The 21,397-nt window shown below is 41.2% G+C and overlaps 4 protein-coding genes across 6 annotated transcripts; 1 reads left to right on the top strand and 3 right to left on the bottom strand.

Moving 5' to 3' along the window:
* Positions 1–12: 12 nt before the first annotated feature.
* LOC6582167 (collagen alpha-1(XVII) chain) lies at positions 13–1,198 on the bottom strand. Its single transcript, XM_032731403.2, has 2 exons — positions 1,102–1,198; positions 13–1,036 (listed from the first exon to the last, which is right to left on the bottom strand). Exons 1-2 carry the CDS (start codon positions 1,136–1,138, stop codon positions 84–86), a joined length of 990 nt encoding a protein of 329 aa, XP_032587294.2. The 5' UTR covers positions 1,139–1,198; the 3' UTR covers positions 13–83.
* Positions 1,199–2,800: 1,602 nt separating this feature from the next.
* Positions 2,801–5,195, bottom strand: LOC6582166 (transmembrane 9 superfamily member 3). Its single transcript, XM_002007834.4, has 6 exons — positions 4,945–5,195; positions 4,292–4,849; positions 3,933–4,231; positions 3,441–3,875; positions 3,140–3,370; positions 2,801–3,070 (listed from the first exon to the last, which is right to left on the bottom strand). The coding sequence occupies exons 1-6, from the start codon at positions 5,032–5,034 to the stop codon at positions 2,926–2,928; spliced, it is 1,758 nt and encodes a 585-aa protein (XP_002007870.1). The 5' UTR covers positions 5,035–5,195; the 3' UTR covers positions 2,801–2,925.
* A 230-nt stretch (positions 5,196–5,425) lies between these two features.
* LOC6582165 (protein lin-52 homolog) lies at positions 5,426–6,196 on the top strand. 2 transcript variants are annotated; one of them, XM_015162309.3, is made up of 3 exons: positions 5,426–5,483; positions 5,608–5,856; positions 5,918–6,196. In XM_015162309.3, the coding sequence occupies exons 1-3, from the start codon at positions 5,465–5,467 to the stop codon at positions 6,064–6,066; spliced, it is 417 nt and encodes a 138-aa protein (XP_015017795.1). In that variant the 5' UTR covers positions 5,426–5,464; the 3' UTR covers positions 6,067–6,196. The 2 variants fall into 2 exon arrangements, with proteins under 2 accessions (XP_015017795.1, XP_002007869.1); XM_002007833.4 differs by having other exon boundaries at positions 5,444–5,856.
* LOC6582164 (chromatin modification-related protein MEAF6) lies at positions 6,135–7,368 on the bottom strand. Of its 2 annotated transcripts, XM_044009652.1 has the most exons (5): positions 7,127–7,368; positions 6,843–7,056; positions 6,666–6,791; positions 6,513–6,603; positions 6,361–6,445 (listed from the first exon to the last, which is right to left on the bottom strand). In XM_044009652.1, exons 1-4 carry the CDS (start codon positions 7,277–7,279, stop codon positions 6,533–6,535), a joined length of 564 nt encoding a protein of 187 aa, XP_043865587.1. In that variant the 5' UTR covers positions 7,280–7,368; the 3' UTR covers positions 6,361–6,445; positions 6,513–6,532. The 2 variants fall into 2 exon arrangements, with proteins under 2 accessions (XP_002007868.1, XP_043865587.1); XM_002007832.4 differs by lacking the exon at positions 6,513–6,603 and having other exon boundaries at positions 6,135–6,445; positions 7,127–7,367.
* Positions 7,369–21,397: the final 14,029 nt, after the last annotated feature.

The following is a 21,397-nucleotide window of genomic DNA, read 5'->3' as shown; positions in this document are numbered from 1 at the left end:
GTAAAGCTAATGTTTTTTCTCAACAATTATCAGTGCTTGTTTTATTTATTATAATGAAGGTCTTTAGGCATAAGTCATATAGTCTAGACAATTACGGCATAGTGCTGATCACTCGACTTCGGCTGTATCAGGGAGGAGTACTTGTCCCTCAGATCGACCAAGGCACGCTGAAAGCTCTCCATGCTGCTCTCCAGCTGGTTGGTGGAGCTTGGCTCACTTTTGGCTGCGCTAGCTACGGGTGTCTCGCCCAGAAGGACCCGACGCCAGTCAGCGGCTTCGGAGCTGGCTCGTATCGCTTCCTTGCGCTCCGCATTCTTACTTGCTGCAGCTGCAAACATTGCCTCATCGAATCCTCCTGTCTCGGGGTGCTCATCGGGAGTGGGTGGTGTGATCACTGATATTGGGTCGGCTGTGGCTATTGCACCTTGCTGCGCCAGTTGATCTTGGAAATCGGCAGGGAGAATCTCGCTCAGCTCGGTCCTGGAGTTCTCTATCCGCACCAATTGGCCCTCGGGTGTGATCCGGAACAGCTGGGCACTACCATTCTGAACTGATGGTATGATAATGAGATTACCGATGGCTGTGGAGATGCCCTGCCCGTATGCGTTGGGTCCCATTTCGAATCCGGGACCGAATCCGGATCCACCGCCATATCCAAATCCAGGACCTAATGGTGGTCCACCGCCAGCTCCAAATCCTGGACCCAATGGTGGTCCACCGCCAGCTCCGAATCCTGGACCTAATGGTGGTCCACCGCCAGGACCTAATGGAGGTCCATACGGACTATATGGACAGGGGAAGCAGTAGCCCGGTGGTCCCGGTGGTCCAGGGAGGCCCCTAGGACCCATGACGGGTGTAACTGGACCGGCCATAGGACCACCATAGGGCCCTGGCACAGGAGGAGGATATCCCCATATGCCAGAGGAAGGTCTACTAACACCTGGAGGACCCTTAGGACCCGGCGGACCAGGCGGTCCCCGAGGGCCAGGTGGACAGCTGCAATTCAGTAACGAGGCGCCGATCGTGGCGCAAAAGCCTTATAGATAATTCAATATATTAATTCAGATAATCCACCTCATCCAGCTATCCTTTGAAACTTACCCAACACCAAGAGACTTATGAGGCTATGCGACTCCATGCTGTCTCAATGTGATCAATGTCAACAGCATCCGCTGACTGATTTGAGACAAGAACTAGACCTCCCTATTTATATCAAGAGCTGAGCTGAGGAGGACTAAGAAAATTTTAGAACTAGTTTTAATGATATTCGATGAAATTTTAACTCTCTTTTTTATGTACATATATAAATGAGTCGAGCATATTATCCAGGTGGGCTGCTGGCTGCAGGCCCATAACTGTTCTCGCATCAGATAAACCTTAAACATACTTAAAAGAAATGGAGAGCAGTTGGGAAGAGACAGTGTGGCATACAGAGAGAGACAGATAGATATATATGTAGAGATAGATGAATATGTATATGCTGAGGGTTGGGCCAGTGACATTTATTGTTTTTTATGTTGGAAAACATAAGTGTGCCACATGCTGGCTGCCTCAAATTGTTTCAACTTTATACGCAGATGTGGCATGCCACTCATTTCGTGTCAATCAGCACATAAAGTTTGGTTGCCGTCTCCAAGTTTATTGCAGCTGAAACAGGTAAAGAAAATGGGCCTTAGAACCAGGTGGGTTTTTAACGATTTCATTGATTATGAATGAAGTTTGATTGAACCAGAATTGATACTCTTCCACACTAGAGGAAAAACAAGTAGAATAAAAGGTTTTACTATCAAAAGTCTGAGGAATTTTCGAGGGCCGTTATTTACACGCACTCACACACACACGTCGAATATTCTAATGGCAAATGGAACATGAAAAACCCAAACGCACTTTTCATTAGCATAAATTAAGGCGAACGGCACATATCACATCGTCGTGCATATAAATGTTCTACTAAATATACATACATATATGTATGCACATACATATCGGTGCCTTCTTATCAATTACAGGTAGAGCGTATGCGAACATAGTTTATCTCGAGCGTGGAAGCACTTTCGTATACATAGACCTCTTTCAGCACGAGGAGGCACGGCGCTGGGCTCGAGTGCAATTTACAGATTGTCAGCCAAGGGCAAGGGGTAGGGGCAGAGTGCGGAAGCAGCTATCGACTTGAATTGGCTGCGAGAGCGTAGTCTTCTTATCAATCCATTAGACTTTCCATGTTCGTCGAGCTCTTCACTTAGACATTGCTTTAATTGCCCGATAAAGCTTTGACATCCTCTAAATAATGAAAAGAAAATGATAATCTTGTGATAATGGGACTTCGATTGGAAATCTCAAGTAGGCTCGATTGATAGCCATCTGTGTTTAATTACATTGGATTCATAGACTTTGGTTTTATATGTTGATTTATTAATTTAATATTATCGACTATTGCTAATCAGCACATTACTGCAATGTATATATAAACTTAATTGGCGCAAATAATTTGAAGTCACATTTGCAATTGCATAGATTTGATAAGTTTCTAGGCATATACATATGAATGCATATATCTATATATGATATTACAATACAATATGCTGCACACACACACACTCACGCACGCACGCATCAACACATACACCTGCATAGATATATGCATAGTATATGTGCCACATATTTACATGTACATAGATAAATTGAGGGGCGACAATTCGGCTTGGTTTGGTATCGTTGGCGTTGCATTCTTTGATTTTGTTTACTTCGTTCATATTTAATCGACACCAATATGAGAAACTCGTAAGAACATTGACAAATATAAAGAGCAAAATGAATATATATGTATATATATGCATATAAACACAAAAGGCAGGGGTCAACTAAAGGACTACTCAATAAATACAGTTGTAAATGGTTAGGATTGAAATCGACAGCCGCACAATTTTAGTCTATTTTCACATTGGAATAGATTTTACGCACAAAGAAATTCGTGCCGACATAGCCGACGGTGCCACAAATGATGCCCAAAGCGCCACTGAAGAGTGCCATATAGCCAAAGTAGAACGCCGTCTGGAACAATCCAAACATTCTGTAAAAGAGAACAAATGAATATTTATAATAGATGTTCACAATAACAGTTTAAATCTATAATACTCACTTGGTCTTAAAGAAGAAGTAATAAAATGAATATGCGTATACGTAAATCGACGTGGAGCCAGCGGCCATAAAGCTCGTCCACTGCCACCGATAATCCTCGGCATTCAGCAGAAAATAGGTGCACACAATGGTAACACAGACGGTGACCACGGTCAGAATGGTAAAGACGAGCAACATGAAGCCATAGACATAATAGATTTTGTACGCCCAGAATGAGGTGAAGATGAAGTACCTAAGGATTCAAAAGAGAACAGACTAAGCTATCAGAGTTCCCAACAATAAATGACTTTGTTAAACCATACATTTCAATGAAAATGGAACCAAATGGTAACACGCCGCCCAGCAGCACAATAATAAATGGTTCCATATACCATTTCTTCTCTGGTATGGGCCTGGGAACAGCATTGACGCGACATGGGAAATCTGGCTGGCCATCCAAATTGCGGCCCACCACTGTGCCCACGAGAGTCAGTGGCAAGATGACGAACAGGCAAATGCAGGTGACTGCCACCATTGTGCCAAAGGGTATGGCCCGCGATGCATGATAGCCGATCGCAATAAAGTTGATGAAGAACGCAGTGCCACATACAGCGACGGGCACCGTGAAAGCCGAGGCGAGCATCTGACGTATCCACAAACGACCGCCCAGCCGAGCGTAAAGCGAGCCACCAAAATAGCCATTAATGGGTGACGTTGCCGCATAAACAAAAATAGCAGTTGAGAGCATCGAGCCACGTCTACAAAACAATTATTATAAAGACTGCGGTGAATATGTGTTTTGGCTGTTCACTTACTCCGTATACAGTTCACCAACAATGGCAAACATTATCACACAAAAGACAACCGAGATCAGCTGATAGCCGGCACCAACGAGGGCCGAGAAAAGCAGAGCATGAGGTGGCGACCGGAAGACATCGCCATGCACCTGTTTCCAGCCATACTCATCGCCCAAGTCACGTTCCATATCATCCACCTCCTCATCCTTGCTGTACCGTGCATAATCCTTTCGCAGTGTGCGCATCAATATCATGGAAACCAAGCCCACCAAGAATATAACCATCATGAAGCTATTGAAGATGCTAAACCAATGTATCTATGCACAAATAAAATATAAAATTAATAACTTAATAAGCGGCGTAGCTATATTAATTACCCTGTGCTGGAAAAAGTTTGGATCCAGATACTTGTCGAAGCGATTTTTGAACTCAATTTTGCTGGGCTTCCAATTGACCTCATAGGAGAACTTGATTTTAGCATCTGTCTTCAGTTCTTCCCGCATTTCCGTTGTCAGCGTGATGTCCACGATTTGCTGGCCATTGTAGCCAATATCGAATTTCTTGTGCGTGTGTATATAATATTTGCCATCGTTTTCATCACGTTCGCCCACCTTTCCCCATATGGGCAAGCCATCGATATACATCTGATACCAGTATTCATTCATTACGGCATATTTAAATGCTTTGACATTCTCTTCGGTTAGTTTAACCATACAAATGACCGTACGCGGAACATCTGTTTTGAACTCCATTTCGTAGCCGCTAAACTCCAGCTCAACTCCCTGTAGAGCCTCGCTTAGAGTTTCATGGTAATGAGATATACTCGACTTGGCACCACTGCAGAAGGGCAGCGAGAAATACGCATACGTCTCCTGGCGATTGTGATAGGGGCCGACCGTGTTCATCCATAGTACAACTTCTTCTCTGTCATTATACTGCAAGAGTGCGTTGCATTATATATATACAAAAGTATAAGTACATATACTACAGATGCATGCAGTCACAGACACAAATACAAATACAAGCATACCTTATGATTGTGCTCGTCGGCCGACACCGACACGTAGCAGATACTGGAGAGCAGACATAAACAAATTAGAAAGACCGGTGACGTGCCCATGACTGAACTTAATTTTGTGGTCGTTCTAATGCTGGGTCTGCTGCTGGCCAGTCGACGTTCCTTTCCAGGGTATATTTTGTTAAACAAAAACGGAAGAATTAAAATGAAATATTTGTGATAGCTTCGATTGAGTAGTGTTGGTAAATCTTTCGGATTCTGAATGTGAATCGATAGGCCGATAATCTTGAAGTTATTGGAATTATTCAAATTGTTTGACCGGATTTGGACATGTCAGCATATTAATTTGTACATCATAAAGAAAATGAATAATTTATAAAATTATTCTAAATTACATTTTATTTTAAATATTAAATTAACTAACAATTAAGATAAACATATTTGAAAATATCGATTTATTTTGATGCTGAACTGGTCTTATTGAACTAAATTGTGAACCAGAATTTAACAGAAAACTCCACGACTTAGTGATATGCGGTCACATTGCTCGGGTTAATAAATACAAACGCCTTTTTAATTAATTTATTCAACTTGTTTAACTGAATTTAATATTATTACATTAAATCAGTTCAGTAATGAGTAATATTGAGCTGGGTATTGAATTGTTTTCCCCAGAGACTCTCCTAAAGACGGACACAGATACAGACAACGTAGATGACACGATGGCCAGTTCCAGCAACAAAGGGCTGACCGCCAAAGAGGATGAGCTCATATCCATGGAAACGCTCAGAGAATCACCAGTGCAGTGGCCTGCGCGTTTTCCAGGCATGGATGAATTTATGACCATGAGCCAAACACCAATACACACTCCAAGCTCTGAATACACACAAAGCTTGACCAGTGCAGACAGGGCGAGGATCACTCGTAAGTTGAGCTGGAGACTCTTAGCGTTCGATCACCTATTTTATCTCTTTTTACCTTACAGAGCTGGCTAGTCTAACACCCGATCAGTTGATAGAGAAGATTAAGTCAATGCATGATGAGATCTATCAACTGGGCCTGCGCGAATCCAAGGAAATGACACGAGGCAAACTGTTGGGAATCTTTGATCGAATGGCCAAAGTGAAGAAATAATAAGACGTTAATTTTTGTTGCCTGTATTATATAAAGTTAATTTTACTTCGAATTGCATAAACATGTGCTTATATGTAGCCTAAATTTAATGCATATTAATATTTTTGTAATAAAAAGAGCAATTGTTAAATCATGACATTAATTCATTAACAAGTGCAACGTTAAAAACACGATTAACTCCATAAACGATAAACATTCCTAAAGAGTAGGGACGAATTCTATTATCGATGCCGTATTTTCTTGTTGATGTGTCCACTCTTCTTGGCCGTCGCACTCGAGCTGGAGCTTAATTTACTTTTTGTGTTGGAGGTGGGTGTGCCGGGGTCTTTGTTGCTAGCAACGCCTGCAACGCTAACCGAATCGTTTCGATGTGGTGAGTCTGTAAATGTGCAAAATGTGAATTAAATTACTTAAATATAATTGGAATATTGAATTTCATGCAAAACCTTTTGTTTTACTTCTTAAGTTAACTTATAGTTCTATAGGTTTCTTGATATTTGATATTTAGATATATCACAGCACGCCAACGATCTTCATCTATTTTAACTTGGGTTAATCGATCACATTGATATCGCATACGTCTTCTTCCCAGGCCTTACCCTTTTCATCCTGCGATTTAATTGATGTAGCTCCATCGTGTGCGGTCGTTGTATTTTGGTTGATTGAGATCTGATTATCGCTGGAGTCTTCGTTCGTTATGGAATCCGATTCGCTTGCTCGCTCGGCTACAAAAAATTATGATTACAATTTACATTAATGTATTCCATTTTACGTACGATTGCATATCGCCATTGAGGTAATGCTAGATTTCGAGAACAATCGCTCAGCGTCTTTGAATTTACGATTGCGTTTGTCGGCCTTCGAGTTTGTGGCCTTGTTAGAGGTCAGGTAGCGTTCCCAGCCGCGTATAATGTTGCCGCACAATTGTGTGTCCTCTAGGTAAGAGCCCTCGAAAGCGTAAATCTGACGCTCTAGATTGGCCAATTGTTCCTGTGGATTAGTAGACGTACAGTCTGTAGTTGTATTTCTTAGAATGTTTGTTTGTTTATATGTTTGTTACCGAAGTCTCAGCTTTCTTCTTGATGAGGTCTGCCAACTCTCCACGCGTATCCATGGTGCCGCCCTTGGCATTGGAATTAGTTTTGGCTGACTTTTTTGCTTTGTTGCCATTGTTGTTTGTTTCGCTAATATGTTTACTCGTCGGAGAACTCATTTTTTTGTTTGTTTAGAAGCGCTTTGTTTATATTTTTTCTACGCGATATGTGTTTTCAGCTAGCTGTGTATATCGATTCTACGAAGAGTTACTCAGAACTGTGGCGGTTTGTCGATAACAAGCATGTACTTTACTCAATTTATCGACGTTGTTGAAGCAGTTGTTTGCATATATGTAACCTAGATGGCGCTGCTATTTCTAGCAGACCGTTCATTTTGAATGCATGCGAACAGTGATATATACAAAAAATCAATAATTGCTGAATACAAATGCCAACGTAAACAAATTCAAGCTTAAAACCTTTGCAAGATAGGTTCTTTGAAGCATCAATAAATATACATGTGTAAATAGATTGTATTGTTGAGTGGAAGTCGCTATGGGGGCATTCTTCCTCAAGCTTCCATTACAATGCCCCTTTTAACATTCATAGGTGTTTCGAGTGGCTCTGCCATTGACCTCTTGTGTCGGTTGTTTAATATGCGTGCATATCAAACAATAGCCACGGCAGCTAGCGCCATTACCAACATCATCATCCGTAGCAGCAACAACAGATGATCACTGTGGCTTCCATAGTTTATTGACCCAAGTTCTTTCTAAGCTGTTGCCCGAAAAGTTTGTTGAACTCCCGAAAAAAGTGAAGCGCTGCTTCCATCATCATCTGCCGCTACCGGCGCTGCGTAAGCTTGCGCTCCCTTTCGCTGCTAGGCGCTTGCCTCTCTTTTACTTTTTACCATTTCGCTCTCACGCACACACACACACACACACACACGAACGTACATATATTTAGTATGGGCACCTTTGACTATTTCACTTTTTAAGAGCCTCGTCATAAGCGGCGTATGCGTGATTTTATTTTATTGCGCTTTTCTTACTTTTCATATGGCCATCTACGGTGCAGACGAAAAGCAAATCCAGCGCAGGTAGAAAACAATATCGCGACAGCATTAGAAAATGAAATCACAACGAAAATCAAAATGGCAACGACCGTTGCAAAGTGTTGCAGCCAGCCGGTAAGCAAAGTCTGCTTCCACGTCTGACTGGCTAACTGACTAACTGACTGATTGACTGACTGACTGACTGACTGACTAACAGACTGATTGACTGACTGACTGGCAAAGTGCCTTCTATGTGTGTCAAAGATTGGCGCGCTAAAACTTTCATTTTATTTAAACAAACACACACAAGGCGCGGCTTGGGCGACTTGGAAAAACTTATTTTCATTTCGTTTTGTTTTTGTTTTTTTCTGTAGTAAGTAAGTAAAGAGCCCCCTCTGCCACGCCCTCTGCATCTTCTTGTTTTACGCCAGGCCAATTGACTGCAGTTTACAATAATTTGTATGATGAATTGCATGGCCGCGTGTGAAATCTGCTGCGGCCACTGAGGAAAAGTGGAAAACTGCCAGAAAAGTGGAACACAGCTAAAGAAGCGACGACTGCGTAGCCAACAACACCAACAACATCGGCAACACCAGCTGCAACAACAACAACAACAACAACAACAGCAACTCAAACACTCTCGACTAATTAGCTGCGTTTTAGAAATTCAGCGGCAATGAAAACAAAATCGAGTTCAATGCTTGCAACGATGACGCTGCTGCTGTTGCTGTTGCTACCGTGATGCACTTGTTGTTGTTGTTGCTGCTGTTGTGGCAACTTGTTGTTGGCTTTGCTACGTTTTCGTTGGTTCCAAGAATCGCGCACACACACAGACACTCACGCACGCACACTTTTGTGCAATTGCATATAGCACACATAGTTTGTTGCCATCGTTGAGGAAGACGCGCGCTTTCCACCGCGAGTGAAAATTAGCTGCGTTTTGGGCAGCAAATGGAAAACGTTTTTTAAAATCGCCATAAAAGTACAACGGCAACCAAAATGCATAAAATTGAAACATGCAAAAGAGGGTTGCGGTGTTGGATGGAAGGGGTAGGTGCAAGGGGGCCGAGTGTCAGGCGACGCTGGCAGTGACATCATAACAGATTGACTGACAAACACACAAATGCACTTGCCATAAAGCACACTCATAAACACACACATAGGCACACTTGAACTCTCTCCCGCATACTCAACTTATGCAAAAGCTACTGCATTGCCGCTCTCTTAGCTGCGCTCTCTTGCACTCACTCTCTTTACAGCTGCGCCGCAAGAGCTCACAGCGCAAAGCTCTAGTTTTTGTTTGTGTGCACAAATGCCGGAAGAAACTTGATCTTGATTATTTTCTATGCAAGCCAATGAACACACGTGAGCGAGTGAGCGAGCGCGCGAGTGCGCAAAAAGTTCAAGTTGAATGTCGCTGCCGCGGCCATTGCTGCTCGCTCGCTCGTGCTTACGCTCACGCTCACGCTAACGCTCTTGCTCTCCCTCTCCCATTCGCCAGTGCTTATGTGTGTGTGCCTGCATTCAATTGTTGGGGCGTCACAATTTGCACTGTTTTTGTTGGCATTTGCTTTTATTTGCTTGACTGTGTGTGTAACTTGCATGCATTTTTGTTCTAAGCCTTTAGAGCTTTCGTAATTGTTTTTCTCGTGCAACTTTGCGTGCATTCGCTTTGAAAACCTATTGAAAAAATATAGAATTTTGCAATTGTGCAATGTGAACTGTAAAAATAAATATGTATTAATAATATTAATATTCATTTGGGAATCGAATATAATGTTGCATGCAGTCAAATAAATAAAAGATATACAGCTTTTCGCTATCACGAATACTAACTGTAGATAATCATATCTATTAGTATATAATTAAAAAATAATTTTATATAAACAATATAGCCATAGTTTGGATATGATTAATTCTTTATAGTATAGTCATATACATATATAATTCTCCTAAATAAGCATTTCAGCATTACTCCTGGACTCTTCCGCTATAGTCTTGACACTTGAGACTTAACACTTGACGCTTAACGACTGTTTGATCTTCTCACCTCTAAGTGCAGTCATACTCCAAGACATTTTACGCAAGCAGCATCATAGGTACTTAACTGTTCGGTCACCGAACTCTGAGTAAGTAATTAAAAATAAGAGGCAACTCTTTTTTTTTTTTTTTTTTTGTAGCCGAAAAAACTGTTTGTCGACCAACAAAGAAAAAATGAAATGCAATCAAAGTTAGGTAAGAGAACTGACCTTAAACAATGCTGCACAGATCGGACATCAGATATCGCATATGTCTGTTGCCGCACACATATGCCACAGATCAAATACAAAACACATTCACCCAAAAAAACGTCGCCAACAACAGCAAACATTCCTTTTCAAGAGACCCAAAACGAAGATTTTCTGGCAAAGAAAACCAAACGAAAGCCGAGCTCTGAAAAGAGAAAAGCAATCAAAGCGCAGCAGAAATGGAGCCAAAAAGAAAAAGCCTAAGACGCGGTTAGCTGCAGAGAGCCAACAGGCAGAATAGTGAAGAGCATAGAGTGAAAGAGAAAGAGAGACAGAGACAGAGAGAGAGGCTAAGGCTGGCGAATGGAGTGCACGAGGCGAATGAACTTTGCGGCAAGTCGTCGCTGGCTGCGTTGGCATGAAAGTTATGCAACGCAACACACACACTCACACACATAGACTAACACCAGCATAGAGCTGAGCGCCATGGTGAGCGCAGCTTTGCTTTCGGCTCAGCGCGCGAAACAAGTTAACTGTTTTTCTTCGGCCTCGCGTTAAGCGCTTGCCTGCCTGCCAGACAACGACAACGACGACGCTGACGTCGACGTCGACTTCGACGTTGACTTTGACTAGCCGCTATTTTCATGTGTGTGTGTGCGTGTGCGTGTGTGTGCGTGAGTCGTTGACTTTGCATAAGTGTGCCAATTTATGAAACGGCGTGGCCTTCAATGCAATAAGCTAAAACACAGATAAGCGAGCTTGGAAACATGTAAGCTTTCGCGTGAGCTTTGATGTTTCAGTTGCTGTTTCAAGTACTCTAAAACATTTACTGTTACTTTTGATTACAGCTCCATTGTGGGACCTTAACGAATGCATTCTAAAGTCTGAAAGGCTCGATGCTGCCCAATTCTATGAGCCGCCAGCGCTTTGTGCATCACGAATTTGCCACGTTTTTTTGTTTTTGTTTTTTTGCAACTGCAACTGCAGCAGCAGCAGCCGAAGCAACAAGAAGCCTCAACGTCAGCGCTGCATTCAGCATGCAGCAAACATTACTGTACATTCACCCACTTTTCAAAGTTCAAACACACACACATACACATACAGATACATAGACAGTGAGAAGCGCACGGCAAACGTTTCGCTAGAGAAACAGAAATTGCATTCTAGACGCGCTGCGAAAAAAACCCGAGTTGCGCATGCGCAGCGATCGAGCGTGTGTTAGTGTGTGTATGAGTGTGTGTGTGTTGCAGTTACAGTTGTTGCTGCAATAGAAAAAAAAACTGCTTTCTCTTGAGGCCAAAATAAATTCAACGAGTCTATTCGCAATATTGTGGCAGCATCAAATGAATAGACCATTTCAAAAGTTGTCTAGAACCAGCAAGAACTTGTCTAAATAAATTCTATGTAAAGTGTTTTGGGGGGATTAGTGTAATACGCAATTCATAAATTTACCTACTTATGAAAGAAGATGAAGATAAAGTAGATTTCAGTATGTATTAAAACAAAAGTTGGTTTAAGTAATAGTGCCAGGTGATTGGACTATAGTTGGAGCTGTATTTCGAGCTGCTGCTAGAACTCTATTTTAAGTTTCCTTTGATACACAAATATCTGAATTAAATTTGAATTTAAGATTGCTATATTTAAGCCTACTTAAGAATTCTGCGAATTATACATATGCATATATCTAATTTTTGCTTGACTTGTTTTGTGCCTTTTAGCTTTGTTTTATATTTTTATATTCTTTCTTAAATTCTTTGGGAAATTGTTTAACATATTTTCGAATAAATTTGTATTAAAACGCTAATGACTTTCTAGTTTATTTTGAAAGAACTTTATCTTAATACTTGTTTTATAAACAATAGAATATAAAGAATGTTTTTGAGCAATACAAACAACAAACATCTCAAAAATGCCTATAAGTCTCCTACATTTTCATTAGTTCTATAATGAAACAGAATTATACAAAAAATATATAAAATAATTTGATGTTTTTATTTACATACTTCAAAATAGAAAACAGGAAATAAAATGAGACTTTGGCTTATAATTTTGAGTTTCACTTCCACAAGAAAATATATATTTTTATTCATATATTTTATTTTTAATATTAACCAACCTTCTCCATAAATAATGCATATCAATCAGAAAACCAATGAAATTGTAAATCAGCTCAATCAATAACCATTGCAATGGCTTGCCACCTGGCGCAGGCACTAAATTTTGTTGTCTCTCCATACAATAGAATTCGAGCCACGTTAAAAGCAAAAAAGAAATGTGGAAAATTGCAATGCGAAAATCTCTACCCGTTTGTGTGTATGTGTGTGTGAGCAAAATGTACGGTTATAATGCACTTCAGCATTTCACTTACTGCAAAAGTTAGTTCTCTGGCTCGGCTGGCTGGGCTGTTGCATGTTATTGCTGTCGCACACACACACACACACATACACAGCGGTGCACTCTCTGGCCTGCTGCAAAAGCACCGTTAAGCGAGTGTTTATTACGCTCCTGTTACAGCATACAAAAGCGGCCAAGTCAAGCGCGAGGCGGGGGCGCTTCGACTTTGACTAGCTGAGCTGCGTTGCCAACTGCAATAGATTCAGTTATTATTTTTTTTTTTTTTGCTGCAACGTTGCAGTTCATATGTAATTTTCATATCTGGCTTGAAAGGAAATTGGTTTTTTAGCCAAAAGAAAAGTGGCGAGTCGACCAATCGGCCCAATGACCGTTGGGCGAACGTTCCAATTGCAAAAGTTCTACTCAACTCTCCCTCTCTCTCTAACTCTCTCTCTCTCTCTCTCTCTCTCTTTCTCTCTGTGGTCGCTGTGTGCAATGCAATCGAACCCAGCGATCACTGTGCACTCGGCAATTTCTTTTTAGCCATGGCCTTTTCTAATGCTGCCAGCAGAAATATAATTTCAGTTATTTGCCAGCTCAGTTCCTCGACTGCAACTGCGACTCGCTCTATGCGCATGCGCATAGAACTTCCGGGACAGCAAGCTGAAAAAAAAAAAAAACAAGAATGAGAAAATCAAACTGGCAAAATTAACTAATGGATGCCCTAAGAAACTGCTTAGCAGTGAAAATTTGAGTAAATTGTGGATATCTTATATAAAAACTGTATGGGAAATCTTTTGTGAACTGAAAAAGAACGAAAAATTTTGGTATATATTTGTAATAATATGGACGAGTCAAGCGCTTGGAATTTAAATTTAAAATTGATTTTATATATACGTATTAATAGCAGAGATAATCTTACTCTCGAAATATATGAGAAGCTGAACTTTTTGTACATAATTTGATATCATAAAATTCTTAGTTTTTCTCTCAAGCTTAAGAACTAAAATATTATATATTAATTATTTAAAGCTGATTTTATTTTCGAAATATTCTTTCATATCAAATACCTCTCTCTTTCTCTTTCTCTCTAACAGTCTGCCTATCCCTCTTTCACACACGTAGCTCTCTCTCATAGCTCCTCATGCTTCACAGCGTTGTAGTCCAGTTGCTGTAGCTCTACCTCTGTTAGTGTATAAAAAGGCCAACTAACTCTAACAACAGCTACGATGGCGATGACAGCAACAACAGCAACAACAACAACAGCAACAACAACAATAACTGCGATTGCTGCAACTGAGCGCAGAATTAGGTCACTGGGAATATTTTTTTATATATTCTTTTTTTTTTGTTCTTTTGCCTATTTTGTGCAACGTTGTTGTTTTTTTGTCTACTTTTTTGCTGCCTCTTGACTGTAGTTTGTGGCTAGAATTTATTCTTTTTACTGTTTTGGTTTATAATGGCGCTGTGTTTGGCAACGTGCAACGCGGGCTTATTGAGTTGCTTTGAGAAATATTTGACGGTAATTTTCAATTTGTTGCACAGCTCACAATTTGTGCCTGCCGCAAGGCAACCCCAAAAAAGAAGGCAAACCAAAGAGGAAGAAGAAGAAGTGGCAAGTTCACATTGCATTAAATAACATGGCGCAAACAATTTTGTGGTCAATTGTGTGGCATGGAATGTGTGTGGCATTAATCAAGCCAAAGATGATTCCTATGCAAAGATTTGCGAATAATAGAATACAGATTTATTTATTATCATATTACAGATAACTTGAAAATAGATAAAAGATAAATAAAATGATAAGTGATAATGAAAAAAAAAAAAAAAAAAAATTGTTGATAGGACTTGCAATTGCTGTAGAAAATCAAATTCTAAGAGGGGTAATAAAAGTAAATATATAAAGAAAAGCCAATTGATTATTCATTCTCAATTTTATTTCGCTTTACTATGCAATAAAGAAAGGCAAATCTAAAATAAAATATATTGAAAGACATAAAGTAAATCCCAATGAATATCAATATCAATTCACAATTTGGTCTGGCCTTTTGCCACATAGAATTAGCTGATCAAAATAACAGCTAAACGCATTTGTTTGGCTGTTTAATAACCATCTAAATTTAATTAAATCTTTAATTGATTTCATGGCAATTCCTTTGACTCGGAGCCCTAACTAAATGCCGTTAATTGACTGTTGAATTGAAATGCCTTTTGCAATGATTAAGAGGAAAATAGGAGAATGTTGATGAGAACTTTAGCCTCAACTACAACAACAACAACAAGCAGCAAGAAAACAGATTTTTCGCCAGCACAGCGCATTGCGCCTTTCCCTCAATAATTTTCTTGGAAATATTTCTTAGACCGGTTTCATCTTTGGCAAATGGCAAACATTGCAGAATTGTTGTGGCAGTTGCAGTTGCAGTTGCTGTTGCTATTGGCTAAAGAACCGCGACGTCGAGGCGGCGCAGCTACCGTTCAGATACTGTTATGTTCTGCAAAATGCATCGCAAGCTGCAAGAGGCAGCTGCCCTCTCTACCTCTCTCTCTTGCACTCTTTCTGTGTGTGTGTGTGTGTGTGCGGCTCCTTTCGCTGTGCTTTTGCACACATTTTTCAAATGTAAGTTACTTGCGGTCATTGGCTTGAGCAGCTTCTTATGCTGTTGCTGCTGCCGCTGCTGCCTCTTCAGCTGCATTGGCAACTGTCCGCATCGGCTGCACTGCACGCTTGGAGGTGACTTGCGGCCATTGTACCGATTTTGTTTGCCATTAGATTCTATGCGAAATTGGTTGCGGCTGGTTCTGGATTTGGATTTGGGCATTGCTTAACCATAAGCTGCCCAATCTTGCGGATCTGATTGGAGTTATTTCAACCGTGCACGATGGCAACGCCCAAACAAAAGACTTAGGCAACGAACTTGCCAGAACTTCGACTTGAACGTGGACTTGGACTCTGAGTTGGCGCATGCAAACAGAAGAAGCAGCAGAGCCATAAACGAGAGCGTCGGTGTGCAAAGCCGAAGCCTAAGCAAAGCTCGACTCGATTCGTTTCGGCTCGGCTCGTCTCGTCTCGTCTCGACTCGGCTGTCGGCTGTCGGCTTGGCTCGGTTCAGTTCGCTGTCGCTATCAGCCAGTTCAACGAACCTGCGCTCGAATCTAGGCTAAACATTCTCGCGCTGACGTGCAATGAAAACGAAAAGTACCGTAAGCTAACCGCTACGAAGCGGAGGCTTCTGGAAGACGCGGCCAGAACGTTGAACGTGCAGATAGAACGACCAAGAGAGTGGGAGAGAGAGAGAGAGGGGCAGCGAATGAGCGGTTAGGAAGACATTTGATTAGCAAGCGCTTCGCTCAAAAAGAGGGCGGGTGTGTGTAGCCAGGCGGGCATGCGGCATGCCTGTGTGGCAGGGCCCGAACGTGACGTTCTGTTGTGCCACATAGCACACGCACACATATATACACATATGAAATGAAGAGTGTGTGTGTGTGTGCGTGTGGCTGCTAATCAAATGCGCGACTTTTCCGGCATTTCGTCTAAGCGGAAGTTGCGCGCGGCTTTATTAGCTTTTAATGGGAAAGTTATGAATGGGACAAATTTGGGCGATCAAAAAGCAAATGAGTTCTAAGACAGCGCAGCTACCCACACACACACACACACACACACACACACACACACACACACACACGCACACGCACACGCACATGTGATATTGATGGCTGATCGGATTGACGCTTTTGGCGCATTGACAGCGAGTCAATTGTTGTCGTCTCGTCGCCTGCCAGCGAAAGAACTGCGAAAGCAAAACAAATTGGTGAAAGTTGTTGCGCGGCTCGAGAAAGACTTCTTGGCCATTCGTCGCCCGCTTTGTTTTGCGTTCAATTCGCGTTCTTATTCGCCAAAAAGGTTCTCTTTCGCTTCAGCTTCAGCTTCAGCTTCAGCTTTACCTCGCTCTGCGCTCTGCACATATTACAAAAACGGTCGTTGAACCTGTGCAGCGGAGTTACTGTTGCTGTTGCTGTTGAAACTCCCAGCATTTCGTTTTTCATCTGTAATAATTTGGCGTGTAAACAGCGACGCCACGGAGTCAACGACTTCTGTGCCGCCGCAAGAAAAGGCCTGCGTTCAGCTCCCGCCTCCTGCCCAGATTTCAACACTCAACTCGCTCGCTCGATGGCCAACTGGCAGCACTTTTCTGGCCACGGCTGAGTCATGTTGTTTACGCAAACGCGAAACGGCAAAAAATTGCTGTATTCTGTTTTTATTTTTTTGACAGAGTTTCTTTTCATTGGAATCGGTATCGGAGAATTGTATAATTAGGCTAACAGCTCAACAGCCACAACTCCAGCTGCGACTGCGACTGCGACTGCGACTGCGGCTGCGGCTGCAGTGACGAAAGTGTAATCGCAAATACGCACAGACAGCACACAAACAACTTGTCTCAGAGTTATGGAAATTTTGACCATGACACGACAGCGCATAAAGCCGCGCTTCTTCTCATTGTTGTCGTCTTTGTCTGTGAGTCAGCGACCTGTAATCTGTTCTGCTTTGATTAGGGCCAAATGTGACTGAACCTCTGCACAGCGCTCAATTGTAAACAAATTTGGATCGAGGGGGATTTCTGCTGGGATGGTTTTGCCCACAAAGTCTAAAAAGTATTTGAAACTAACCTCTTGAGAGCCAGGCTCATGGTTTACAAGAGCCGTTTCTGAAGCCCATTTATGGCTTAGCTCTTCATCTGTTGAAGGATTAGTTATTAGTGCTCCCAGCTTTCTTTGTTTAAGCCCTTGATTTGCCCTCAATTTGTGAGCTCATAGTTCATAGTATACAAATTTACATCGAATTTTAAAATCAGAATTAGTATTTTAATTTTTCTTGCCACCATCTGCTTGAAAGCTAGATTTATGATAGTTCAAGGCTTCTTCTGATCTCACGTTCTATAAGTTGAGCTCACATACATTAACTTTCGATTTGTTAGCTCATTCGATATTGCAGTTTAGGCATCCCTTTATTTTAAAGTTCGATGTCTTAACCCGTCTCAGACCTTAGGAGTAACTCTGCTTTAAGACTTGCCTGGTCTATCATGTTTATATATCAAATCTGTCACTGCATTCAGGTTCCATGGCCTATCGCCTTCTTTGATTTTACTCTCAATTGATCTGATCTAGTCTACAACTAAATTTTTGTTGATTAAAGTCTCCATGATTTTATATTGTATGTCCAATCTCTGGTCTTTTAGTCACATCAATATATCATTAAAATGTCAATGAACATTTATATATATAAGTCTGAGGTGCATAAGATTTTTTTTTTATTTATCTAAAAAATGTTATATTCTAAGTAAATTGTTCTCTAGTATCGTATGAGTCTCTAAACTGAATGTTTTATTCCATAGGACTCTAAATGTTATAGTTGCCGGGGGGCTTCTTGACTATTTAATTAATATATCCCCCAAGTTCTAAAAATATTTCATTTTGGCCTTTTCCAATTGCTTAAATAAATAATAATACATTTTCTTTCAAAAAAATGTGCTAACGCTCCCTAGACATGCTCACCCTAAAAGCAATTTTATTAACAGATCTAAAAAAGCGATTAACAATTAATGTCTGTAATTCCATAATAATAATCATAGTTTGGGCCCGTGTAATAATAATTTGCCATTTGCTTCCCAGCGCACGTAGTTGGATTTATCGTCAGATCTGCAGAGCCGCAAGAAATTCTTTGGCATGTCAAGACCTACATATGAACGAGATTCCATTAGAATTCTCAGCATGGCAAGTGAAACAATTGAAATTGGCTCCTACGCAGCTGATGCAGCTGATGCCCGATATTGTGGTCCTCCCCTCCTCGCAGCCAGAGATGCAATCGTAATAGCATTTTGATGATCTGCTTTATCGCTCAGCCGAAATCTGTAGCAAATGTAATGGCCCCGAGTGTGCTCAAACCTGCTGCACGGCTCCAGCTGCTCCACACATGCGTGTGCCGCATTCAAATGCGGGGAGTACGGGAATTGTTTCATTTTTGTTGTATATACACATACATAATACATATATTGTTTTTGGGGCTTGGTACTTACTTCGGGTATACTGAGCTTCGTAATTATTTTCATTTCTTGCAACTTCGTCGTCGGCTTCGGCTACGGCTTCGTCTTCGAGTTCTTCTTCGGCTTTGGGTTTGGTGTTCGCGTATTGCTACTCCACTTTGTAAATGTGTGTGTGTGTATGTGTGTGTGTGCTGGCTGGCTCCAGCGCCAAGTTCAACGCACTCGCTTGAACTGCAGAAAAGACTGTGGCAGAGATGTAGATAAACATTTCCGCAACGGCGCCGTCGAGAGACGCTAGTGAAAAATCTATGTAGAAACATTCTACGGCCAAACAACCGAACGACAACAACAACAACTACAGCTAGACTAACACAACTAAGCCAAGAGAGTGTAACCAACGCGAGATACTTTCATTGGCTCATGCGAATCTTTCTCTTTGGCAATGCAGCTTGGCGGCCAACCAGTTTGCTGGCCAGGCTAAAAAGAAAGGCTTTCTTTCTGGCCAGCTTGCTTGCAGTTTTTGCAACTGCAATTTGAAAGTATGACCGAGTGAACAGGCTCGAGACCCCAAGCGCTACAGACCCGCTGCAAATGGCAATTGAGTAATTTTCTTTGGCACTGAGTCGGCAGCCATGGCAATCGTGGCGCTGTCTCTCAATTCTTGGTTCTTTCCAATTCTAGCCAAAAATCGTCGTGTTAAAGTTCACATAGAAGACGGCAGCGGATTTGTTGATGTTGTTGTGGTTGTTGTTGTTGCTGTTGTTTTTGGTTCGTTTAGTTGTTGTTTGTGGTCAATGAACTGCCCGAAAAAGAAACCCAAAAGTTCAGACTACGCTTGTTACATTCTCGGCCCGCGTCTTACATAAAAAATAAATAAAAAAAAAAAAAAAAAAAAAAAAAACTTGACGCACTTCGCTGCGTGGCTTCATTTGGGAGGGGGGTCGTTGGGTTCTACGTGGGGGCTTTTGAAAAGTCAGCGGCGTATTAATTTTTCTAATTTGTCCGCCATGGGGCGAATGAACTTTTCTAGCTTTTTTAAATATACTTTTTTTTTTTCATTTAGTTTGCCTTTATGTCATGTTGTTATTTCGTTTTCTTTGGCAGCACAGCTTTTATTCTCATTTATTTTTTGGTGGGCAGCTATGAAGACATAATAGATGTAGTCGCAGCTCGAGCTCGGTCTAGAGTTCAAAGAACTCATTCGGCGCTATTGTGAGAATTCATGCATAGATATGTATGTATTTGAATGGCTTGCGCTAGTGTCTAGATTTATGGAAATGCGATACTCAAATACACATCTGACTATCGCATAGTCTTAAATTGGCAATGTCATTAATCAAAGTTTTCTAGCTAGATTTCAAATGCGTTTTGAGTTAGCGCTGAATTCGATTAGCATTTTAAGTTTTTATATATATTGTATTTTTTTAGAGTTCTCGAGTTCTTGTAAATGGTCAGGAACTCGTACTCAAACCAGAAAAACCAATATATAAAATTGATTTATGGTGCTACTTTTGTAAATAAGATATTCAGCATCGAATTTCGTTTGTAGTTTGTCCATTAAATTAGTTTGATTTGAAATACTTGCAGATGTGGGTTACGAATTGGTTTACGATGGGATGCGATCGATGTTGGTTAGATTATTTATATTCACCTGGCACGTGTCGTGCGGCAATTGAATAAAGCCGTGAATTTTGTATTTTTGTTTTCATGTTTTCATTTTCACAGTTTTGATGAATTTATGGACTATTCGTGTATTCATTAATTTTGTTTGTCTAGAACCAGAATTTTTGTAGCTGGTCACGATTTTAGAGACACGCACAAAATAAAAAAGACTTTTGTTTATGCCTGGAATATTATATAATTTTAATGAGGTAGTTATATATAAATGTATAGATAGTATATATATTAAGAAAAGTTCCTTTTGTACTAATACATTAAACTTATGTAAATTCGGCTTATCAAGCAGCTGCTCCATCAGCTCAGATGTTCAGTGCCTAACGGTACTGCAATCCTTTAACGCCATACTATGCGTCAGCTGCCTGTCAGCTTTCAGAACATGCCCCATTCATAATTGATTTCCGCTCAGCACAATCTTCATATGTGAGCGCCGCAAGTAAACTACTTCCACATTAGAGCCAACTGTTATCACACACACACACACACACTACTGTGTGAGAGAGAGGGTGAGAGCGCTCTGTTTTGCATTTACAGTTATGCAACCGAACACAATGCATTCACATCCTTTGACATAATAGCCATGGCTTGGCCAAGGCAAGCGCCGATCACACCAAGAAACACGAGTTCGCGACGCTGTTAAAAAACGAGTTTCCTGTCGCCAGTCAAGCAATAAAATTTAAATAAGAAAATAATGAAAAAAGTAAGAAAAACCGCTATGTTGCTGTGAGTGAGGCGGAGGCTGTGGCAGTTGCTGTTGCTGCTACCTCTGCTGCTGCTGCTGCTGCTCCTTTCAATTTCTCGTAATTCTCAAATGAAGCAATCGCCACAGACGACGTGCAGTTCCGCCCGCGTCGCCGCCAACGCCTACAAAATGCTCGACAACAACAACAACAACAACTAGCAGACATTTGAACAATGCAGCCAACAATAAACACGCAAACAATAGAACAGAAGGACAACAGCAAC

Source organism: Drosophila mojavensis, unplaced genomic scaffold, assembly GCF_018153725.1.
Source record: "Drosophila mojavensis isolate 15081-1352.22 unplaced genomic scaffold, ASM1815372v1 contig_74, whole genome shotgun sequence".
In the NCBI taxonomy this organism is placed as follows: domain Eukaryota; kingdom Metazoa; phylum Arthropoda; class Insecta; order Diptera; family Drosophilidae; genus Drosophila; species Drosophila mojavensis.
This window is presented reverse-complemented; position numbering and strand designations above follow the sequence as displayed.

Excerpts from the sequence above, each read along its gene's own strand:
- LOC6582167 (XM_032731403.2), bottom strand. The coding sequence starts at position 1,138 with ATGGAGTCGCATAGCCTCATAAGTCTCTTGGTGTTGG. Across the intron at positions 1,037-1,101 it reads CATAAGTCTCTTGGTGTTGG|GCTTTTGCGCCACGATCGGC; the intron begins GTAAGTTTCAAA and ends ATTATCTATAAG.
- LOC6582166 (XM_002007834.4), bottom strand. The coding sequence starts at position 5,034 with ATGGGCACGTCACCGGTCTTTCTAATTTGTTTATGTCTGCTCTCCAGT. Across the intron at positions 3,876-3,932 it reads GTTGGTGAACTGTATACGGA|ACGTGGCTCGATGCTCTCAA; the intron begins GTAAGTGAACAG and ends ATTGTTTTGTAG. Across the intron at positions 3,371-3,440 it reads GGTTCCATTTTCATTGAAAT|GTACTTCATCTTCACCTCAT; the intron begins GTATGGTTTAAC and ends TTGAATCCTTAG.
- LOC6582165 (XM_002007833.4), top strand. The coding sequence starts at position 5,568 with ATGAGTAATATTGAGCTGGGTATTGAATTGTTTTCCCCAGAGACTCTC. Across the intron at positions 5,857-5,917 it reads AGACAGGGCGAGGATCACTC|AGCTGGCTAGTCTAACACCC; the intron begins GTAAGTTGAGCT and ends TTTACCTTACAG.
- LOC6582164 (XM_002007832.4), bottom strand. The coding sequence starts at position 7,279 with ATGAGTTCTCCGACGAGTAAACATATTAGCGAAACAAACAACAATGGC. Across the intron at positions 7,057-7,126 it reads AGAAGAAAGCTGAGACTTCG|GAACAATTGGCCAATCTAGA; the intron begins GTAACAAACATA and ends ACTAATCCACAG. Across the intron at positions 6,792-6,842 it reads CTCAATGGCGATATGCAATC|CCGAGCGAGCAAGCGAATCG; the intron begins GTACGTAAAATG and ends AATTTTTTGTAG.